Consider the following 21,567-nt stretch of genomic DNA (forward strand, 5'->3'; position numbering starts at 1 on the left):
TGCTTACATTTCCTTTTCTGCGCATATCAACAAACAAAGAAAGATACAGAGGGACAGATTTACCTTGACTAATTGCCTGGAGCACGAAGTCCCTGAGTGTTCAAACAGTAAATTGTATTCACGACTCAAGTTCCCTTGGCTTCTAAAGGACCAAAGAAGTGATGGGTCTCCAGTCCAGGCTTTGTGTGATCAGCAAGCAGGTGCTGCACGTCACCCTCCTCACAGGAAAACGCCTTCAGATTACCCACAGCAGTGTTACAGGCATAGAATGTGAGGACCTGAAGGGTGCAGGCATATAAAGAACAATTAGGACAATAAGAAATGCTGTTTATATCTGCAATTATGAGCGCTGTTGCTTCCTACTGTTCACCTACTGGAGACAATGGCTCCTTTGCTTAAGCTGCACTATCACTGATGTATCTTCTCTGCAAGGAAATTCGGCGTTCAAAGTTCCTTGAAAAAGCCAATCCCTTAATTGCAAGTGCATTCCTGGTCTAGGGCTGCTGCAGGTACAGCTGCAAGATAACACCGCACTGGAATATTCACAGCCTTAAATTTTCTAAGACTCAGTGTTTAAAGTTTCAGGCTGAGATGCTCTGGACACACTGGGAACTTACATGGCTCCAGCATGAGCTGCTGCTGCTGCAGTGAGAGCACAAGGCAGCACTGGTCCCAGCCCCAGTACCTTCAGCTCCAGGCACCTTTGGCCCCAGCTGGGTGCCTGCCCAGGGCCATTTGCCCTCTGCACTGCAGTAACAGCAGGTGAGACAGCCACAGAAACCCTCAGTTTCCAGTTGCGAGGCAGGAAAAAGATGGGAGAGGCACAAACAATGAGATTCGCCCCTCTCACCCCGATGGTGAATTGGAACAGTGTGTACTCTGGCAGGACATGGACAGTTTACTATTCCAGTTACTGCTGGTTTATTGAGGGCGTCTGACAACTAATAAAAGTGGAAAGTGTCTCAGGCACTTGACTTAGGCTCTTTACTAGCTTAGCTCTCTCCCCAAATGGACTGATTGCATCAGGCAGATAAGTGTACATGTATGAAGGGTTTGCTCTCGCTGCAGCAGTGGTGCAGCCATGGGAAGGCTCAGCTCACTGTGCACATGGACACAGCACAGCCAGACACCTGAGAAGCTCTGGTTCAGCACAGCACCAGATTTCCCTCTTACTGGAAGATTTCCGAATAGACTTTCCATGCTTTCAAACAAAGAGAATAATAATTTAACTGAAAACATCAACAAGAAAAGAGCGTAACAGAAAACATACTTCAATTTCCCACAAATTTCGGAACCAAAAGTGTTTCAGAGCAAAGTCCAAAAACTGTTTATAAAGCACACCTGCTTTCTTCACTTCCTTACTTTTTTTTTTTTTTGTCAGTAAAACATCACCCTAGTCCAGGTGAGAACAGCAAAGGAACCCACTTTCACTTTAAGAATACACCTGGTAAAGTATAAGCCTGTATGTGCACATCACATGTGTGCTATTAAACAAATGTCTGAGTGACAGAACACACGCAGGACTGCAGGGAAAGAGGGACAGATCTGGCAGACCTGGTTTTAATGAATTTTACAAGAAAACAAAACTCACATTAGATTTCTTACACTCGCCACAGCCTTCAGTAGAACACATCAATCTCAAAAGAAAAAACCACAACTTACAAAACTGGTTTTATTCTCAGAATTGAGCTTGATCATGCCTGTTCTGCTAACTGATGAGACTGCCTTCTTCACATTGTGAATAATGACAGACTTGAGCAATGACCACCGCCCCCAGGTAAGAGGGCTTCCAATCGGTTGATCTCTGTTGCACCTACCCCGTAATTTCAGATTCAGAATTGATTAAACTGTTCTGACAAAGCCAGTCATCTCACCGCCACGAAGCGCGGACCTCCCAGTGAGCAGCAGAACATTTCTGCTTAGAAGTCAGCACTGCTCAATATTATCCAGACAGTTTTTGGCAAATTTGGTGGCAGGATACCTTTCCACACTTGTAAAGATGCAAAAACGGAACCGGCTTTTCCTAGACAAAGGCTTTTATTACACGTCCTTCAGAAATAAATCCTTCTCATTTCCAGAGACATTTTCACAGTCTTCACAAAATTGATATGGAATTAAAAAGAAAACTCAAACCAGTTCAGCCCTTGAGCAGTGTGGGCATTACAGCTAACACTCCAGGCCCCTCATTGCAGCAATGCTGCTGGCCATTCTGCGAGGCACGCTTTTTGCAGCTTGCCTGTAGTCCTCTGGCTTTGCCTTCAACAGAGTTACAATATTTTGCAGTGTTCTTGATGGCTGAAGGCCAAGGGCATCCATCACATTTATTAGATAATCTGCAAGACGAAAGATAAACATGTATTTGAATGGGCATCAGGCTCTGTGCAAGCAGCATTCAAATAATAGTTGTTCTTCATGACAGCCAGAATTCTGTCACTGCTAGATCAAAATCACAGAAAAACTGCAGTGTATTTGGAATCCAACTGTACTGATGAGCATTTTTGGCTTCCTGTACACTATTAGATAACTGCTCTCTTCAGAGGGCTGAGACATATTCTGCATGTGTCATGATCTGCACCATGACATTCCCAGGGCGGTCAGTCACTATGGTCACAGATCACAATTGCATTTTCAAAGGCAAAAAACTTTGGAAATAACTTGTTACCAATCACTGTGATCTTGTGATGACACTCTCAAGAGCTTAGGATAAGAAAAAAAGCACCTCAAATGACTACAAAACCATTTTCCCAACACCTTCCTATCAGTCCTCCCTCAGTCACTCTGCTGGCATGGGAGAAGACAGAAACAGATACATGCCAACCGTCTCTCACTTTGTTCTTGAAAATTTCTCCATGCTGAAAGCAACTTCAGTCATCAAACACCTTCAGTGCAGAAAGGCTGTAAGTTAATCCGAGACAGATGCAACCAAACACAGCAAAAGCTGTGAACCACTCACTCCTCCATGCAACGTGCCAGATAAACACGCTCACAACTAAAGGAGAAACCCACACTGCAGTCTCTAAAGCAATGAAAGAACCCGTGTGCCACAGCAACACTTCTCAGGACAACACGTGCACCAGCCTTACCAACGTCTGTGGAAAGCTGCTTTGTGGAATGCACCGTGAGCTCTGGTATCTGCAGGATGACCTCGCAGTAAGTCTGCATCGTAGCTCTGGCGATGGAGCCCAACCAGTAGTCAGCCATGTTGTCCAGCTCGGGTAGTTCATCTCCTGGACAGAAAATTCACATTAGCACAATCAGAGATCAGCAGTCTCACTCACTTTCACTTTCTGGTTTTGTAAGCAGTCAATCTGCAAGTGGTTGACTTTTTCTCCACTAAGACGTTAAGGGATTCATTAGGATTCAGTTCATCAGCTGTTTTCGAAGCAGAGCAGCTACAAATCTTCCACGAATGCAAAGTAACATGGAAAGTTAGCTCAGGACCCAAAACACTCTGCTTTCCTCTCTCACTCCTCCAGACAATTTCTGAAGGGCTGACTGGTGAGCAGGCTGAGATCAGAGCCACTCCTCAGCACATTCTAAAGGGCCATCTTCAAGGCCCAGTTTAAAAACTACAACAGTGACAAAGACTCACAGCTTTTTTCAGTGTCTTAAAGGCACTCTGGGTTCATCAGTGTTTTGAAAAACTAAGAAACCATTAAACACGTAAACACTTCATGCTGATAAAGTGTTAAAACCTAAATTGTGTATTCTCACAAGGCTACAAAAGAAGATGAGAAACACCAAGCCCTACACAACGTTGACTGTCAGAGCAAACACTGACTGTCAGGAGACAAACTGCAGCCAATGATCCTGGGCTGCCAACCTGCTGACAAGTAGCACTGTTGTTAAACGCAACAGGATAAGAATAACAGGTATGCACTGCCATCTGAAAAAATCAGTGTGAGCCAAAACTCAGCTCGCTGCAAGAAATGAATGAAAAACATACAGAAAGAACTCTGTAGGGCTTCTAAGTGTGCTCTAGGGAAAAAGTCTTAAGAAAGAACAACTGCATCAGTGCTGTCTCAGTAGTCACTGCACTTCCCTCAGTGCGTGGTTTTTATCATTCCAGCTGGTATCTGACCACTAAAATTCAGGTAGCACAGACAGCAGTGAAGCTTTAACGACTTTGCAGCTGAAGCTGAAACAGTATGGAGAAGACATTTAACTGAAGTGGTCAGCATTTCAGAATTGTATCTTCACTGAGCAAGATCCTGACTGCAGGGACAGAACACAGGGGTGGACATTAAGAAAATAAATTCTCAAAGATGCAAAACCTGTCCTGAAACAAGACAGACTGCAGGGAAGTTTCTGACCATGGGCTCCTAACCTTTATAACAGGTAGGCGTAGCTTAGTGCGTCACAGAAGGTATAACTGGAGGTTTTTCCCTGGGTTTACAGAGAAAAGAGGTAGGGGGAAGGCCTGTTTACTAGCAAACAGCATTACTGTCCTGCTTAAGAACAAATAATCTTTTCCTGTGGAAAAGAGCTCAGTGAGTCCCCCTCTTTCTCTAACAAGAAATGAAGGGTCTTCGGTTATGAGCAAGGTCGTGGAAGACTGCAGAGGCAGCCACATTCTGTTTGTTTGTTTAACACAACTGATAAACGTAAGGTTAAGCTTATGGGACATTCTCATTTCATTTCATCAGGGTCTGACAGCTGAGCTACTTCATGCTGGGTCAGATCCCACAGCAGCTGCCTTGAGAACCCCAGTTTGGATACTGTCTGGGGTCAAGAACACACCATATGACCACTGATGCAGGGGCATCACACAAGAGGGCCAGCCAAACTAACAATTCACTGCTTCTAAACACAGTTACAAGATTCCATCTCTTCACTTGCTCCTTGCTCTGCACTCCTGCACGGCTCTGGTGCGTCACAGGACTTTTAGGAAGCTGATTTAAATCCCTTTATAGATGTATCTTGAGAGAAACAAGCCCAGAAGGGAAAAAAACAAAAAAAAACAAAAAAAAAAAACACCAGCCACTTTCCTGTGGAGTTAAAGAGTGGCCATGCCATGGAATCAGCACAAAGAGGGCAGGACTGCAAAGCTGGAGCAAGGGTCCTCCTTCATCGGGCTGTTAGGCAGCCAAGCAACTGTGTGAATTGTACAGCAGTAGACATGATAAGGAGCAGAAGCCATAAAAGCTAAGTTGAGAACCTGTTTAAACAAGACAATTAGTTCACAAGACTTTCCTCCCTGCCACCTCCCAGTACACAAATACAGCTAAACACAAACCAAGCACATTTTAATATTGTCAAATACAAAGCAAACAATGTTGGGCATCAATAACTCAGATTCTTCCTCCAAAAAGCAGTGACACTGGGAAGCCTTTTCTGTCACTGGGTTTTCACTTTAACACAGATTCTTAGCACTGGGCTGTGGCAAGAAGAATACAACCTAGCAATGAATAAAGCTCCGGCTATCAAACCAAATTTGGCAAGGTTATCTCAGCCTTCTATGCAATAATGACAAAGGCAAAGTTAGAAGATGGTATCATGTGCTGACATCCCTATTCCAGGAAATACATGAAAATACCATAAACAGAGAACAGGCAACAAAAACAACCAGGAACTGTAAAGCAAGTCTTAATGCGAGGCTCAAGGAGCTCCATTTACTTCATTCCCAAGCTGATTTAAAATGATTTGTTTTGCTTGAATGCTGCACACAGACCCAGATGTCTTCTGTCTGAGCGTAAGAGCTTTGGCACCTGAATGCTTCCACTTGCAGGGCAAAAACTGGTCCCCTGAGGACTAAATGAAACACAGCAAACTGCTTTTGAGCTTAATAGGAGATACTAGAGTAAAATGTACTGACCTGAAATACCAAGGGCAAAGCCCTTAGCAATTCCTTCTTGCCAAAACAGCCATAAGACCAGGATTATCGTCAGCAATTAAGAATGTTTTCTCAAAAAGTTCATTTGCTTTTAACAGGACCATGCAGGTCTGCTTCAACCTACCACACGCACAAGCACTGCAAAGTCTGATCACAGCAAAAGGAGCAGAAAAATAGAAATGTATTTGGCATCAGAACATTACTGAAGAACTAAGCTGCAGCAAAGGCCCAGGGCTACAATTGAGCCATAGTTACAGAGCAGCAAAAGTTTGCTAGAGCAAGATCAAAGCAGCCTCACTCCCTGCAGCTTCTCATCCTCACACTATGACTTCTGGTTCAAGGCATTCTTCTGCCTGAAAACCAGTTCTGCAAAATTCACTGCAAAATACCTTATTTTTGGCCTGATCCACTCCCAGAACTCATTTACCACACTACCAAAGCAAAAGGTGCAAAGCCAGAGACGACAGCAGCCCAAACTCCAACTGAAGCCACCACAGGTCTGTGTTGTGAGCGAGCACCACAAAAACAATGGTAATGACAGCACATCACCCTCAAAGGACAAGAGACAGCATATCAGGTACTCACTACATGAGAGAAAGCACCTAGGATATCAGATAGTGCTCCAGCTATGATACCGTAGTAATTCATACCCTGCAGCCTTAAATAAGCTGAACTAAAGCATCCAGTTTGAACAAAACTACAGAGAAGTTTTAGTTATCATTTAGAGACTCTTGGAAGAAACAGCACAAGCGGATGGTAGAAAATGAATCTCAAACAGAGAGTTTGAGGTAACTCAGAGTTACAGTACCAGATCATACCCACACGAGGTCAAAAACGTGAAAACTTTCCACCAGACACATCATCTTTGGTTTCACCTCACCTTGTTCTGGGGGATAAGGCAGTTTTCCAGCATGTAATGCCAGTTCCAAAGCAGAATCTTCCTGAGCGACAAATGGTTCAAGGTGGAGAGGAAGCGACATAATATATTGCCCAATCTAGAACAAAAGCACAAAGAGCTGAGTCACCAAACAAATTGCTTTGCTTGAGAAAAAAGCCAACTGCAGCAAACCACAACTGAAAGCAATTTGCTGCTGAATGGTGTTATTTAGAAAGACACCTGGAAATTCAGTAGCAACCTATTCTTGAAACTTTACCTGACAACTTCCCAGGACCTTTCCAAACCTCACTGAAGTCCTCAAATAGCTAGAATCAGAACTACTCACAACAAAGTTATCTCACAGCTTGGCTGAATACCCATTTCTATTAAATAAATAAAGCTTTAAAAACATAAGGTGACAGCTAATTGTAACATCTGAACTGCACAGTTGACAGTAATTTAGAACACCAACCAGGAGAACACGAGTGGAATTTCCATGCTGTTCAGCAGCACGTATCTGAGGAGTGCCTCAGCAGTGATGAGCTCACTCTACTTTTCAGCTCAGGACACCCCAGCGTCAGAAAGGTTTCATTGTTATTCCATCAGAAACAAAAAACAACAAATCATATAGGGATTAGAAAGGTAAGAGCTCAAGCCTTTTTTGGCTTCGCAGTATGATTAAATCACTCCAGTACACATTGCAGGAACTTCTCTGCTACACGAGCTGCATTATTAAGCTATGCTCAGTAGTCACCACTAGAAACAGCTGCTGACTTTCCCATCCCGTTACAAGAGTTAACGCTGAAAGCAGCACAGCTCAATTAAGAAGCTCTCCTTGTGCTCCCAAAGTTATTTTGCTATTCCAGGATTTGACAGAGATTTCATAAAAGCTACAAAGAATGGCACAATTAACGAGAACCTGGCCACTGAGAGGATCTATCACCATCATATTACAATTTAAACAAACACTAAGATTTTGCTAAGAAACGGTGAAACATAGAAGAGATCTCCCCCCCTCAGAGTTGGGCTCCCAGTAACTATCCTCTCATGCTCGTACATTGCTGATGTATTCCAGAGGAGTGAGGCTGAAGTTTGGCAGGTCCTCTGTCAGGGTCTCACCAACGCCACCAGAGGTCCAACTCTGCAAGGCAAACAAACAGCAGAACAAATCTATGGCTCTCTGAAACACAAAGTCTGTAAGCATTCTGGGAAGGGACCACTCAGCGACACAAAGACTACCCATGAACTTCTAGAAATCAGAAGACAGATGGTGAACAAGCTGCTTCTCTTGTCCTCCTACAGCCCCAAAACATACACACCCTTTCCACACAGAACCCCATGGGAAATACACGCTCACATGGGTTAGAAAAACAGCATCTCAAAAAAAAAAAAAAAAAACAACCAGACACAGCTGCCTGCTCCAAATGCTGTTTCCCACTGAGCACTGCTCAAGGGGAGAAAGGTGATACCATAGGGAAACCTTCTGAAAATGAGAAAGGTAAGCAATGTCGAGCTGTGCTCCACCCTAAGGTATCCCATGGGTAAACCCCACCACGGAGCAGATCAGATCAGTGTCCCCATTACTCACCTCCATCTTTGAAACAAGTAGGAGCTGCTGCTTGATGCGAAGAAACACGGAATCAAAAGCCAAGTGGTGTGCCAGCTGGTTGAGGCGGCTGAGCGCAGACCGAGACGAAGACAGCAAGTTGTGGTTACTCGTCCCCTTCTCCTAACACAAACACACAGATACAGTTTTACACGCAGATGACACTAAGCTGATTGCAGAAAGGCTGTGTTAATGTTCTCAAAGGGGTCTTCATTTGGCCATCCTAATGAAAAGAGCATTCCTCTGCCATGCTAGAACCAGTTTCTTTCAGGATGCCCTATTCCAACTGCTTATTTGCCACAGAAACTGAGCATTGCTTCCTGAAATTTCTAAGAAAAAATTCAGCATCACTTTCCAGCCATACCAGGTGCCAGCACAGGCCGGATAGTGAGAAACGATTCTTCTAATTAACTATTTTACACGAACAGCACGCGTGGAACTGTTTAGTAAAAGTTTAAAGTCAATGTACTCATGGCACAGCTGTACAAATTGCAGGTAAATTAAGCACAAAAGAAATCAAAACATTTTGAGAAAATAAGAGACAAATCATAAAATTGACCTCAGTGTTGTAAGTCCATGATGACAGCAAACATAACTCAGCTCTACAAGAAGACAACTACAGTCATTCTGCCCTGTTCACAAATGCAAGCATGAATGGTCTTGCAGAATTATATTTCAGAATAGATGGGGTAATGGAGTGTAAGTGGCAAAGAAAGTCTTGAGAAGATGTGAAGTGCAAAATTTGAGATCTCCATCATCAGTACTATCATCCCAATGCTTTCTGTGACAAAATCTCCCCCGCCTGAACAGATAGGAGTTTGTTCACAAAACAGACAGGATATGGGAAAGAGATGAAGTGAGCCCAGACTTTCTAGGTTTGAACATGTAATTTCTCAGCAGACTGTTATTAGAACATAGCCCATCAAAAGATTAAACGTAATCACTCTGATGAGGGAATCCAGGCCTCATCTTCCAACTGTGCACCCAACAGCAGCTTGCTATAAAGGCAGGCTCTCTCCAGGTAGGCTACCTTCAGGGTGTACAGCGTTTCCATAAGGCTGCCATACTCAGATGAATTCTCCTTTAAAAGGTAATTGTATTCCTGCCAGGGATTCTTCACACTGCTCTTCTTTTCTGTAGCACTGGTATCCTGAAAGCCAGAAAAGCTGCAGGGGCTGTAGGAGTCCGAGAGATACTTCCCAGCAGTCGACAAAATCCTAAAAACAAGTGCAAACAGTCACCAGCAACATTCTGCAAAATTTGCACTGCTGTCTTCCTGTTGCTCCAAGGAAAACCCCTGGCAGCATCTCAACATAAATAAGAGAAAAAGTAGCAACCAGAACAACTGGGGCCTCTGACTCAGTCACCCTTTTGACAGTCTGTGATTATAGCTCTACCTTCTCTTGGGAGATGACAGGTGATTCAGTTGCATGCCTTCCCTCCCACAGCTGGAAGACTGCAGCACAGATGGCTCACAGCTTCCTACTGAGCAGCCTACTGCCCAGTGAGCCCTCCAGAGACAGAGGAAAAGAAACAATCACACTGAATGTTAAAATAGGAGAAAAAAAAGTAGCAAAATCACTGCAAAAAGATAACGTAGAGATTTCAAAGTATTGGTAGGAAGGTTTTGAAACCAGGTTTTCACAGCTTCCAGAAGGGAGGTGTATAGCAATAATAGGACACTCCCTTTTACACAGCAAATTAAGCCCCATTGCCTTTGGGGTCTCAGAAGCAGTAGATCCAGGGTATAAATCTTTTCTCTGGTTTGATCACTAGGTAACTCAGGGCGTGCAGTTATGAACAGCTTAAGAGCAGAAATCATGGTACTTCTGTCCAAATTCTTTTGTCCTTTGCACTGCACAGCATTTGACTAGACAGACTCAGACTGCTATCTGCCAATCTAAATGAAAAGCATTCCTCTTCAAACAAGGTTACTTTCTGGTCATATTACCAAACTGACCAATTTTACTTTCTGGTCATATCTGGTTACTTTCTGGTCATATCACCTTGTGGATCAGCTTAACACAGCTGTAAAACTGTACCCAGGGTACTGGTGACTGCATCTTGACTTACTTGTGGCAGTTATATTCATAGCATGTATACATATGTATCTATATGAATATATATTCACATAAACATGTACCAAATATGTATTTTATATACATGTGTTTCAGTACAAGGTTAAATCTTCCAGTCAAGACAGGAGGAATTAAAAAATACGCAAGTTTTTCATTGTTTAAGAACAGCTAAGTGCCTTCAAGCATCAATGCTGCCTTTACATCCCTTAAGGGAGAGAGCCTTCACTAGTGGCAGGCACCAATCACAGCCAGCTCTCACTCTACTGTGCAACTCAAAGACTGCACAAATAGTGGGATGAAAAAGGGAGGAGAGGGCTCTCCAAGTCTAGAAAACATGGAATAAACTCCTGGGTGCTGCAGGCTGCTGTGTACTACATCACATACAGCCACTTTAGTCAGAATAAAGCAGGTGAACACACAAGAGGCTGAACCGCGCACTGCTTACAAGCAACAGAAGACAAACATGCTACCTGTGCTTTAGGCTCCTCGTGTTACAAGGAACTGATTGGTCAAGGCACACACAAGTGCAAATGATTCACACCCCATGTCACTGGGGGCGTGGGGGCAGCACAAGAATACTGACAAAGTGATCCAGTGGAAAATTCCTTCCTCAGCAAAACCTAGTCCATTTGATGCCCAGCCAGGTGAACAAGACATCATCCATCTGTCCACGGAAATGGATTCTTATGACTGTCTCAGAGCACAGAACTGAGTGAAACACTTTCTGATCCATCTCCGATGCTTCAAAAGATGGGGAGAAATCAATCATTGTGGCTTTTTTTTCCCCCCTCTACAGTCTAGAAAGGGAAAGCACATTGGGATTTATTTTGTCTTGTTATCTATGGTGACACTTTATGTATTCCATTCAGCAACGCTCACCTGTTGGCCAGTTGCTGCTCAAAGTCTCCACACTGACGAAGGAGCTCACCACAAGTAGTAATTATTCTGGGAAAGAACACAACAAAAACATATTTTGTAATTTTAGGCAGATAATACCAGACCCCTGGAGAACCCACTACCAAAGGGGTAAATGCAGTTTTAAAAATGGAAGAACCAAACCAGAGTTCTCAGAGGACAACTTTTAACATGGCTACCAACTCTGCACCCATTGCTTAACATCCTGCTGTCAAACTTTTGCCAGACAGCCTCATCCACACGTTATTTACTGTCATCATGGCTAATACCAGCTCAGCGTCACTGGGAACATTTCTAAGAGCTGCCGGTATTTCAAGTGCTACGACAGGCAGTCTTGCCCCACATTGGGGGGGGGGGGGTCTCACAGCCCTTACTGTGCCAGCAGCAACCTGAAACCCAGCCACTAATAGTAGTGCAGTTAAGTAGGCACAGCCCTGCATTCTGCACTAAGAACTTGCGTAAACTGACCCCACGTAATTCCTTTCTAACTCTGATAGAAAATCAGTTCTGGGACAGGAAAAAAAAAAAAAAAAAAAGCCCTTTTACCGAACAGAGTTTTGAAATGCAGTCCAGTCCTCCTGGAAAAGGGAGTCTGATGGAATATCATCCAGCTTACATTTCTTTCGTATCGACTGCAATGTATTTGTAAAGTCAGATGTGTACCTGAAAAGACAAGAACTGGTGTGAGACAATAGTCCAGAGAGCAACGTACTGCAGATCCTGTGATCTGCTCACTCAGACCTCTACAAGAGTGAAGTAAGAACCAGACATATTACAAGAGTTGAGAAGAAACACTGTTGTTTCAGCCCAAGCATGTACACGTGAAAACCTGAAAAGCCACTGTCCACCGAAGCCTACGTTAGAAGTCAGGGAGAAACTCAGATTGCGTGCCTGCTACTTCAACTTGCTGCGTATGGGTTATTAGGAACTCCTCACACTTGTAATGATGCATGAGCAAGACATTTTTGTTATCACTGCACTAATCACCTCTCCTAGGAGAGAACAGACAGTTTATAAGACTGCATCACTTGGCCCTTGTTCCAGGAACACAGTGACAACAATCTCATGAATTTGTTTTCTCAGCTACTCCCCAAGATGAGAACAAATTTAAAAGAACATTTTGTTTCTCCCCCTCAGACTTATCTTCTTTTTCCAAATGATGCCCATAAGCTGATGGCATGCTACAGTACTATGTAATTGCCTATAAAGGAGATGAGGTCAGAGAAGTGTGCTTTTCGCTTCCCTCTTCCCTCTAGAACAGCAAGGTAACAGCATGTGAGCAACTCTTTCAATATCAGGAAAGAACAAGGAAGTAATCAGCACTGGAATACCATTTAAATAGGCTGTCAATTATGTTATAAGAATTTAGGGTGAATATCACTCACAGGGGTGTCTTGCATGTACAGGCAGTCTGTGAATACAAAGTTGCATGTCTCAATAAATGCATACTTCCCCACAGAGCTCTACTTTCATCAACTTACTTTTTCTTACATTCTGTCCTTGGAAACATTTCCCCTCTCAAAAGCATTTACTAAAAAGAAAAATTCAGCCCAACTAGAACAGAAAACAGCTGAGGGACATTTTCCCTTCAGTCACAAGATCCTCAAATTTTCCACTAAGAAATAGTCACTGCCTGAATGAAGTGATAGAATGGGATATCAAATGACACAAATTAAAATTACAGATTCCTACAGCACCCAGCCACCTTTCATCAACTACAAAGTCACTGGCCGCACGCCGAATGCTTGCTACCCCTTAGGATACATGCAGCAGTGTAATTAGAAGCACTTTACTTTGCAAACAGAGCTTTCAGGGCCTTGAGGAGCCCACACACTCCCAGTCCATCAGTGAGTTTAATGCAGTTGTCAATGGCTCCAGAAGCCAGAATGAAGAGTTTGCTGACTGAATGATTCAGCTCCTGGACACAGTCGATTACTTCCCAGTGTTCCTAAATAAAAACAAAAAGGTCGAAAAGCTGAAGCCACCTCTGGATTGGCAGCAATATCTGATAAAGTTTTTCCTCCAGCATATTTAGCAGATCTACATGGTGTCTGTGAAGGGACAAAAGAGGAGAAGAAAGGAGCTATCTCAGCACAATTTACTTAACAGTAACAAAATACACAGCAAACAGGAAATATTGCCAAAAAAGTTAAAGGAGAAAAGAGAGCAGTGGCTTTACCAAAGAACCTCCTATTTACTAGAAGTTTCAAGCCTCCCCTCACATAGATGAGCAAAGAACACTGCATTACCAAGGGCACTGCACTGATCTGAATGAGAAGATTTTCTTCTTCTAGGTCTCCATACTTGAGTTGAAAGGGCTTGTATGGATGATACACCGCTTCTACCAGTTCCATCACTTTTACCAAGTTCTGCTCCTCTACAAAGAATCAGATGTTTAGTCTACAAGTAAATGAACAAGAATTTTATTTCAAGCAACATGCATGAGTTCTTCAACAGATCACTCTGCCTACGTAACCTTGCAAAGCTGCCCAACAACTCTATATCTCAATTACAAAGGTTGTTCTCTTTTTTTTTTTTTTTTTTTTTTTTTTAAAAGCAAAATTATCATCGCTGCCTGCTTCTTAAAACCAAGATGTTCTGCCTCAACAAGCACCTCAAGAAAGTCAATAACTGCTCTAAAACAGCTTGGATGACAAAAATCTATTACATATTTCAATTTATAGTGAAGTATTGAAATTGTCTGAGGGGCAAAACAAATTACAGTCACAACTCAAAGGGTACAATCCTAGTTTATCAGAAAGCGTGGTTTGTATTTGAAGTAACTGGTAGTAATTCAGTTTGCCTAGGTCTACTACTTCACTATGTTCATCAACCGAGGAACCTCGAGCTCAGGCTCCCAGTGACATTCTGCTGAGCAGGGAGCTGCACCAAATCCAAACAAAAGCCAGGTCTGAACGATTACTTCTTGAATCAGAACTGAACACCAGTTTGTTGCCACGAAGTTTTGCCAAACTCAAATTAGCACCAAACCAGAACTAGTTTGAATTCTGGTTATAAGCAAAAGCTTTCCATCTTACAGACTGACAGCAAGGGGTTATCCAAAGCTCATGCAGACTCCATGCCTAGAGACTTTCAAGATCAGACTAGAGAATAAAACACGAAACACAACCTGAGCTCCTAGCGGACCTTGATCTGACAGGAGGTCAGGTTACATCACCTCCTGAGGTCCCTTCCAACTTGAATTATCCTATGAATCATAACTGAACCCTCCCCTCACCAAGTAGGAACTGGTTTGACTCTGTCCTGCTGAGTCACTTAGCCTTTCCATTCTTAAGATATTTCTTGTTCCCAAACATCTCATCAGACAGCATAAGAAATGGTAATAAAGAACAAAACCTCCTCTTTTTTTTTTTTTTTTTTTTTAAGCAAACAAACAAATATATCCACTCAGGTAACAGTGCAGCAACTGTCTTCCTATTCTATCATCTTCTAGGATGTGACATCATTTTTCCAATTTCTTTTTAATTTCTTCTATTATGACCCACAAATTAAGCCAAGCCAAGGATATAAAATGACTGATGAGTACACAGTCACGAAGGCAACAAAAACAGACACAACGACAGTCATACTCCCTGAAACTACCCAGTAATCATAATTTACACGATCAAATAAGAATATGGGTTTAAATAGCTCAAGACAATGTTATGAAGAATCAAAACAGGAAACACAGTAATAAAAATGCTCCATTTCAGGATTTTCCCATGCCTAGTCTTTGAAGGGTCCCTACCAGATTATGTAAGACTACAGATAGTCTACAGTTAAAGCTAAGTATAAACCCTATGTAAATACTGCATCTTGCTGCATTGTAGTTTGTGGGAATTATTCACCAAATCATGATCAAAACGAGGCAACAAACATCACAGGGTCAGGAAAACTTTGGTTAGCTAAATCACATGTCAAGGATAGTGCTAAAGAATAAGCTGCAAACAGTTCAGAAATAATACCTGGTCCCATACTATCAATAGGTCAATACACAATCCAGGATCAACAGAAAAGCTACAAATACAACTTAAAAATCCAAAGGAAGAGAAAACCTATTTGAAATTTACTCATTTAGTATTAAGGTATTACTTAATTCCAGAAACCTCCTCAACTTTAATTCCTTGTGGTCTTTCACAATTGGTTCCATGGTTAGCTTCCTCAGAGATATTTCCTCAGCTGCAAGGTAGAAGAAATGCTAATGCTTGTAAAAGGAGAACTGCTAAATATTATTTACCCAAGGCAGTAAGCGTACTTAGAATAGGCCTGCTTTAGTAAACTCATTCAGTGCCGTGTCAATATGTTTAGCCAAGTTGTACACACACATACACAAACAACACACACACAAAGGCACAAATGCCATGTGAGTGGCAAATCCTACAGAAGATGTAATCTCTCCCTCCACGTCAAACTAAACAAAATCTCAGAATGGAGATGTACAGAGGTGTTGACATAACAGTGCAACAAAAATTCAGTGCAGAAACCCTACTCAGGTTTGGCAGCATGGCCATTTCCAGCCCTTTTGCAAAGTGGACAGTGGCATCATAGAGCTCCAGCAGTTTGCTTAGCTTGATTTCCTGGCCCGTTCTCTCCATGGCCGTGCTGAGGCAGAAAGGGATGGATGGCACCAACGCTCCTAGAGTTTGAATCAGCAACACAGTCACAATTTCGTGGGGTTTCTTGAAAACCTGCAATAACAGAAAAGCTATTAGCAAAAGCACATTATCACAGAGGAACACAACAGGCAGCAGAGAGCAGCAAACAGCTTCCAGACAGAGCCCTGCAGTGTACAAACTGCACATCACCGTCTCTGCAAAGACACTGACACACTGTCCTACTCCAAACCGAGTGGGTTCTGTCAGTTGAGAGGTATCTTCCCTCCTCACCCCAAACATAGGCTGCTGCCCACCAGCAGGAGCTGCCCTCCCACCAACAGCATGGCTGAGGCAGTCTCCCTTCCTCCTGAAGCAAAGGAGCAAAAGCAGCAGAGCAAATGGGTGTGCAGATGCTGTCAGCAGACAGAGGATGCTGAAGCCAGGAAGTAGAAAGCTAGGAAAGAAATCAGCAGGGATCTGGACTGCTGGAAAGAAGCAGGCACAGGAGAACTGAATGCTATTTAGCCCTCACTGACCGCATTACCAGACACTACCAAAGAACTTTCCAAATATCACAGAAACGTGAGAAACGTTAAACGTATCCCTAAAATAGGACTGAAGTGCATAGCTTAAAAAGAACTATCAGTTGGTGACAGACAGTGATATACAGATCGAGAAGATGGCATTTTGTGAACTAACAGACTGCAGATGCCTCAACTGACATAATCCCAACCAAACAAAACAAACTGAATAAAACCCCACCAATGGTAAAAACGCAAAGAAGGTCTGCTAACACAGCAGGAATCTCACTGACCTAGCATGCAGGCCAGCTGCTACCAAAACCCAAGTCTACAGGTACTTTATTATTGAAACTGTACTTTGAATGCAGCAGAAGATGGTTTGTCAAAAACTGAATTCAGCAGAACACAGGCAGTGTAGTTACTGGAATAATCAGCTGGCAGAGAACAGCGTTTGAAAACAGTGCACTCAGTTTACACACGTGTGTTGAAAAAAATACACACGTGGGTAAGCTAGGAAGCAGTAGTACTATGTCAGGAGCCAAATTGGTGGTCAGATAAGAAGTCAGCACTGAAAAGGCTAGTAAGACTGTAATCAGCTGGAAACTTTTATTTACATGCACCACCTTCTACTCTAGTAATATAACATGCATTACAGCCTTTCACTGTGACTCTTGCCAGATATTCCCTCAGTTGCTCTGAAAGCTGGGATCACCAGCAGTCACTTGCAGCAAGGCCACCATAAAAACATAAGCAGCAGGAAAGAAGTCCAACAGTTCTTCAGAAAGCAGAAGCACACAGTGTAAATGACACAAGCCTTGTGCTGTGTGCCATTTCTCTCTTTCAATCCCCAGTTTAAAAAACATCTGCTAACATGTAAGAAAACATCTGACCCATAATTCAATCAAATCATTTGGCAGAAAAAAAATACGTCACAAGAAAACACTGAGCTCCTTTGCAGGACGAGGCTGAGCACTTGGGAGCAAACTTTGTAACATGAAGATAAGAATCTCCTACCCTTCATGGATGAAAAACTCTTACAGGCTTGACAGCATGAACACGTTCCTTCATTTAACTGAAGAAAGGCAACAACTTTTGGGGATCTCACATTATTCTCATCAGGAAAAACTTCAAAGGGTGATAGCAGAAGCCCCCCCAGTATCTTATTCCAAGTGACACAAATCGCTCCAGTATGACCTTGAGGGTTTCCTCTAGGATAAATCAGTTGGGGTATTTTAACCATCACACAGCAGAACACATTTGCAACACCAACAAATTAGATTTAACTTAAGATACAGATGAAAGTGATAGAGCAGCTTTAATGTCAATAACACAGCAACCTTGCTGTTGGTAGGATACCAGAAATCAGATCTTGTCTCAAGAGTCAGACAAGACTGAAGGTTGCAAGTCCTGCCTTACACTGATAGGACACAGGATAACTGAAGGAGTGAATACTGATGAATTACTCTGAGCTTCATGAGGATGAAGAGTGTGGTCATCCTTATCGTTTCCCACACCACCTCTCCCACCAGCATTAAAAGAGTGACTGCACCTGTGTTGCCCACTGAAGTTGCGAGTGCCAGGTCCCAAGCAGTGTGTCATACAGTTCAGTCAGCTGCCGATTCAAGCTTAAGTCACTCTGGCAAAGATCCTGCCACACTGCCACCAGCTGCACCTGCAGGGGTAATAAGAACCATTCTGAGAGGAGAACCAACAGCACACAGATCTAGATTTTGTTACTGCAAACCAAGATCTTCTCAAGCAAAGCTCTTCTGCTAAACACCACCCACCCTGAATCTCCAGATTTTAACATAACGCTTTGCCATAATTCAGCACCACAGAAGGAACCAACTTTCAGCGTGAAGCTGGAGGCTTCTTAGCTGATTCAAAGTTTTAATTAACATTGGTATTTGACTCATAAAATGAGACTGTAACCGATACCCCCGCATAATAGTTGAAATACCTGGCAAGCCCTAGCCTTGAACTTAATCCTCAAAAGTCACAGTCATGAGAGAACTGCTGAGGATCAGGTTATGGCTACAGAACTGTCTGGAATTCCAACTTTTAATCTTACCTGAAAAGAGTTTACAGAAGTCAGCAGCTGGCAGGTTGCAGCAATAAAGTTACTACTGACATTGTCACCTCCAAGAAAAGCAAAGCAAGAACAACTACAAGTCACACAGATAACTCAAGCGGAACGCACATATCCTATCCTTATTTAAAAACAGAAACACAAAGCCCTCAATGGAGGATTACTTGCAAAAAACAGGAGTGACCAAAGTTGTTAAGAGCCATGAGGTTCCGTCGTCTTCGAACAAAGCAGTAATGCGATGTAACAGCTCCCCCTACAGCCTAAGCCAAGCAAGCATTCAAGTTTTCGTTTCTCCACATCACTATCCAAACTTACTTTGTGACACTTATAATAATAAGCAAGAAGCTGAGGCATTCGATCAATTTCAGCGAAGACCTTCACAAACATCTTTGCCTGATCTAATTAAAACAAAACAAAAAATAAATGGGCAGTTAACGATCTCCAAGCAATGATGAAACATCACACCTACAAAAGATCACATCCCCAGAGCAAGAGAAATCTTAAGTGAAAATGCACAATGGCAAATGAAGAGGGACACACTTTAATCATTTGTTTGCTCATCTTTTCAAACAGGAGAAAAACTGCCTAAAATCCCCTTTCACATGAGAACATGCAGCAGACTTACAATTAATTGATTTAATGTCATAACAAGCAAAAGCTTCCAGCGTAAGATGGACAGAACAATTCTTAGAAGGAAATCATTTTCCAGGAAAAAAAAAAAAAAAGATGCTATCTACAAAACTGAAAGACACCTGCAAGTCCTCCATTTTGCTTCCACTGCTCTTCAAACTGCTACCTAAAATAGCAGTTTGAAAACTGACTGAGCACACAGCCTCTTATACAAAGCCTTTAAACTCAAGTTCTTTACAAGTCTGTTTTGTACCACAGTAATAATGACTACAGCTCACTCCAGAAAATGCTTACGGGGTTAGAGAAGCTAGTAATGAGATCTTTCTTTCCTGAAAAGGACCCAGAGAGGAGACGCACTAGAACACAAAGTCATTTAAGTGCTTTGCAGATAGGAAAGTCAGAGAATATCAGCTCTCTGGCGATACATATTACCTTCAGAGGAGCTGGCAACTGGCTGCACCACAAAAAGCACACAATCCACAGCCAGGGGCCTTTAGGACACACACATCTCCTTACCCAAATATTTTACTTCTTGAATAAAAACTCTGCATTTATAGCAAATGACATCAAGCCTCACTGACCTACAGACTGAGAGTTAAAAGCAGCCACAATCTGTGGGCTGGCCATGGCCTCCAGGCGGTTCTTCAGAGCCTCAAGATGCACACACTTCTCAGAGTAATCCGGGGTATCCACAAGCATAGCCAAGCTGCTCTGCATACTTGTTAGCTTGGCTGAAATTGCAGATACATCCTGCCACCAGGAGAGGAAAACCAGCTTATTGAACATGACATTACAAAGCATTAATACCTGTTTCATAATGACATCTTAACATCACTTCAACAATCTGCTTTTAAAGACAGTTTTCTTAGAAACCTGAAGGGCCAAAGCCCAAAATAACCTTGTGGCCTCTACCTGTGTTTTAAGGGTCTCTTCGATATCTGCACTTAATGTAGTCCATTTGTCTGCTTCCTGGAGAGACTCGGCAGCCAACTGCATTCTAGATTTCACTCGGTCAATCTCTACCAGGACCTAGAAAGTAATAATAATAATCAAAAAAGCACACTGCCTGTTGATAGAAAAGATAACTGCCATAGCTGCTTATAGTATGGGAGTTATTTTTAGTTGGGATTTTAAAACTGGGTGAATTGATCACAGCTGTTACAAGGAGACAGGAGTTAGCTAAAACAGATGGCAATATTAAAGTAACTTCCCAAAGCCAAACTACCAAAGGTTCGCTCAAATCCTTGATTTATACTTCTGCAGCCACTTGGCCTGATGCTGGGTACTCTGTTATCAGCAGGGAGAACTCTGGGCCGACAGTGTTACAAATGATAACAGTAGCAGATGAAATTGTTTGGCTGTCTGTAATGACACGGACATAAGAACAGGCTAAAAGATGGATATAAGAACAGGCTAGAAGAGCTGGGCTGGAGAAAGAAACACTCCATGGAGACCTGACAGCAGTCTTTCAGTATATAAATGGGGAATATAAGAGGACAGATTCTTCAGCAAGGTCTGTTGCAATAAGGGGAAACAGTTTCAAACTGAAACAGGAACGATTTAGATTGGATATGAGGAAGAAATGCTTTACAATGAGAGTGGTGAGGCAGTGCCCCATCGCTGCACAAAGCCGCAGTCAGGCTGGATGGGGTTCTGAGCACTGATGGAGCTGTGGATGTCCCTGCTCAGTGCAGGGAGTGGAACCAGATGGCCTTTAGAGAACCTTTCCAACTCAGATAATTCTACAACATGCAGGCTGTGTTGCTGGTGCACGCTTTTCTCCCATTAATACTAAAAGAAGCCGTTCCATGCATCTTTAGCTCATTGAACCGGTCAGAACAAACAGCTCTGTGAACGCTGGAATCCCCGCGCTGCTGTAGTCACTCAGTAAGGCAGGAGCCCACCTGCATCGACTGCGCCGTGTCCTCCTCAAACCTCCTGATGTCCTCCTTGACCAGCACCATCTGCTCCCGCAGGAAGGCCGCCTCCTGCCGCAGGGCCTCCACCTCGCGCAGCACCCTGGGCATGCTGTGCAGGGCCTGCTGGCTGGCTTCTGCGGGACAGAACGGCACAGCGGCGCGGGGCTGAGAGCCGAAAGGAGCCGACGCCCCTCCCACACACCCGCAGCCACGTCCCCGCCGCCCGCCCGTCACCTTCCACCACGTTGTTGACCTCCTGGATGAACACCTGCAGTTTCATCACCAGGGTGGAGGCGTGAGCGTCCGTCTGTCCGGCCGCGTCCTGCTGTCCAGCCCTGAAGGCCGCGTTCACCCAGCTCTTCACCTCGAAGTCATCGGCCATAAAGCGAGAGATATCCATGGTTCCGCACCGGGCCCAGAAGGCAGCGCGCCCCGCCCCGCCCCGCGACGCGGCACCGCCGGCCCTCCCCGGGGCGGATCCGGGCCGCCCAGCACGGCGCTCCG

General features: G+C 43.4%; 1 protein-coding gene across 1 annotated transcript; it reads right to left on the reverse strand.

The window, feature by feature from the left end:
• Window positions 1-1,532: 1,532 nt before the first annotated feature.
• On the reverse strand, window positions 1,533-21,503 carry COG7 (component of oligomeric golgi complex 7). Its single transcript, XM_042827871.1, has 17 exons — window positions 21,298-21,503; window positions 21,049-21,197; window positions 20,057-20,173; window positions 19,726-19,894; window positions 18,830-18,912; window positions 17,975-18,097; window positions 15,799-15,997; window positions 13,559-13,686; window positions 13,103-13,257; window positions 11,856-11,972; window positions 11,274-11,339; window positions 9,347-9,533; window positions 8,299-8,439; window positions 7,768-7,851; window positions 6,714-6,828; window positions 3,084-3,227; window positions 1,533-2,333 (listed from the first exon to the last, which is right to left on the reverse strand). The coding sequence occupies exons 1-17, from the start codon at window positions 21,461-21,463 to the stop codon at window positions 2,167-2,169; spliced, it is 2,310 nt and encodes a 769-aa protein (XP_042683805.1). The 5' UTR covers window positions 21,464-21,503; the 3' UTR covers window positions 1,533-2,166.
• Window positions 21,504-21,567: the final 64 nt, after the last annotated feature.

The sequence above is a fragment of the Centrocercus urophasianus genome, unplaced genomic scaffold (assembly GCF_019232065.1).
Source record: "Centrocercus urophasianus isolate 14NV4802_14NV808 unplaced genomic scaffold, USGS_Curo_1.0 seq_29, whole genome shotgun sequence".
NCBI lineage: Eukaryota > Metazoa > Chordata > Aves > Galliformes > Phasianidae > Centrocercus > Centrocercus urophasianus.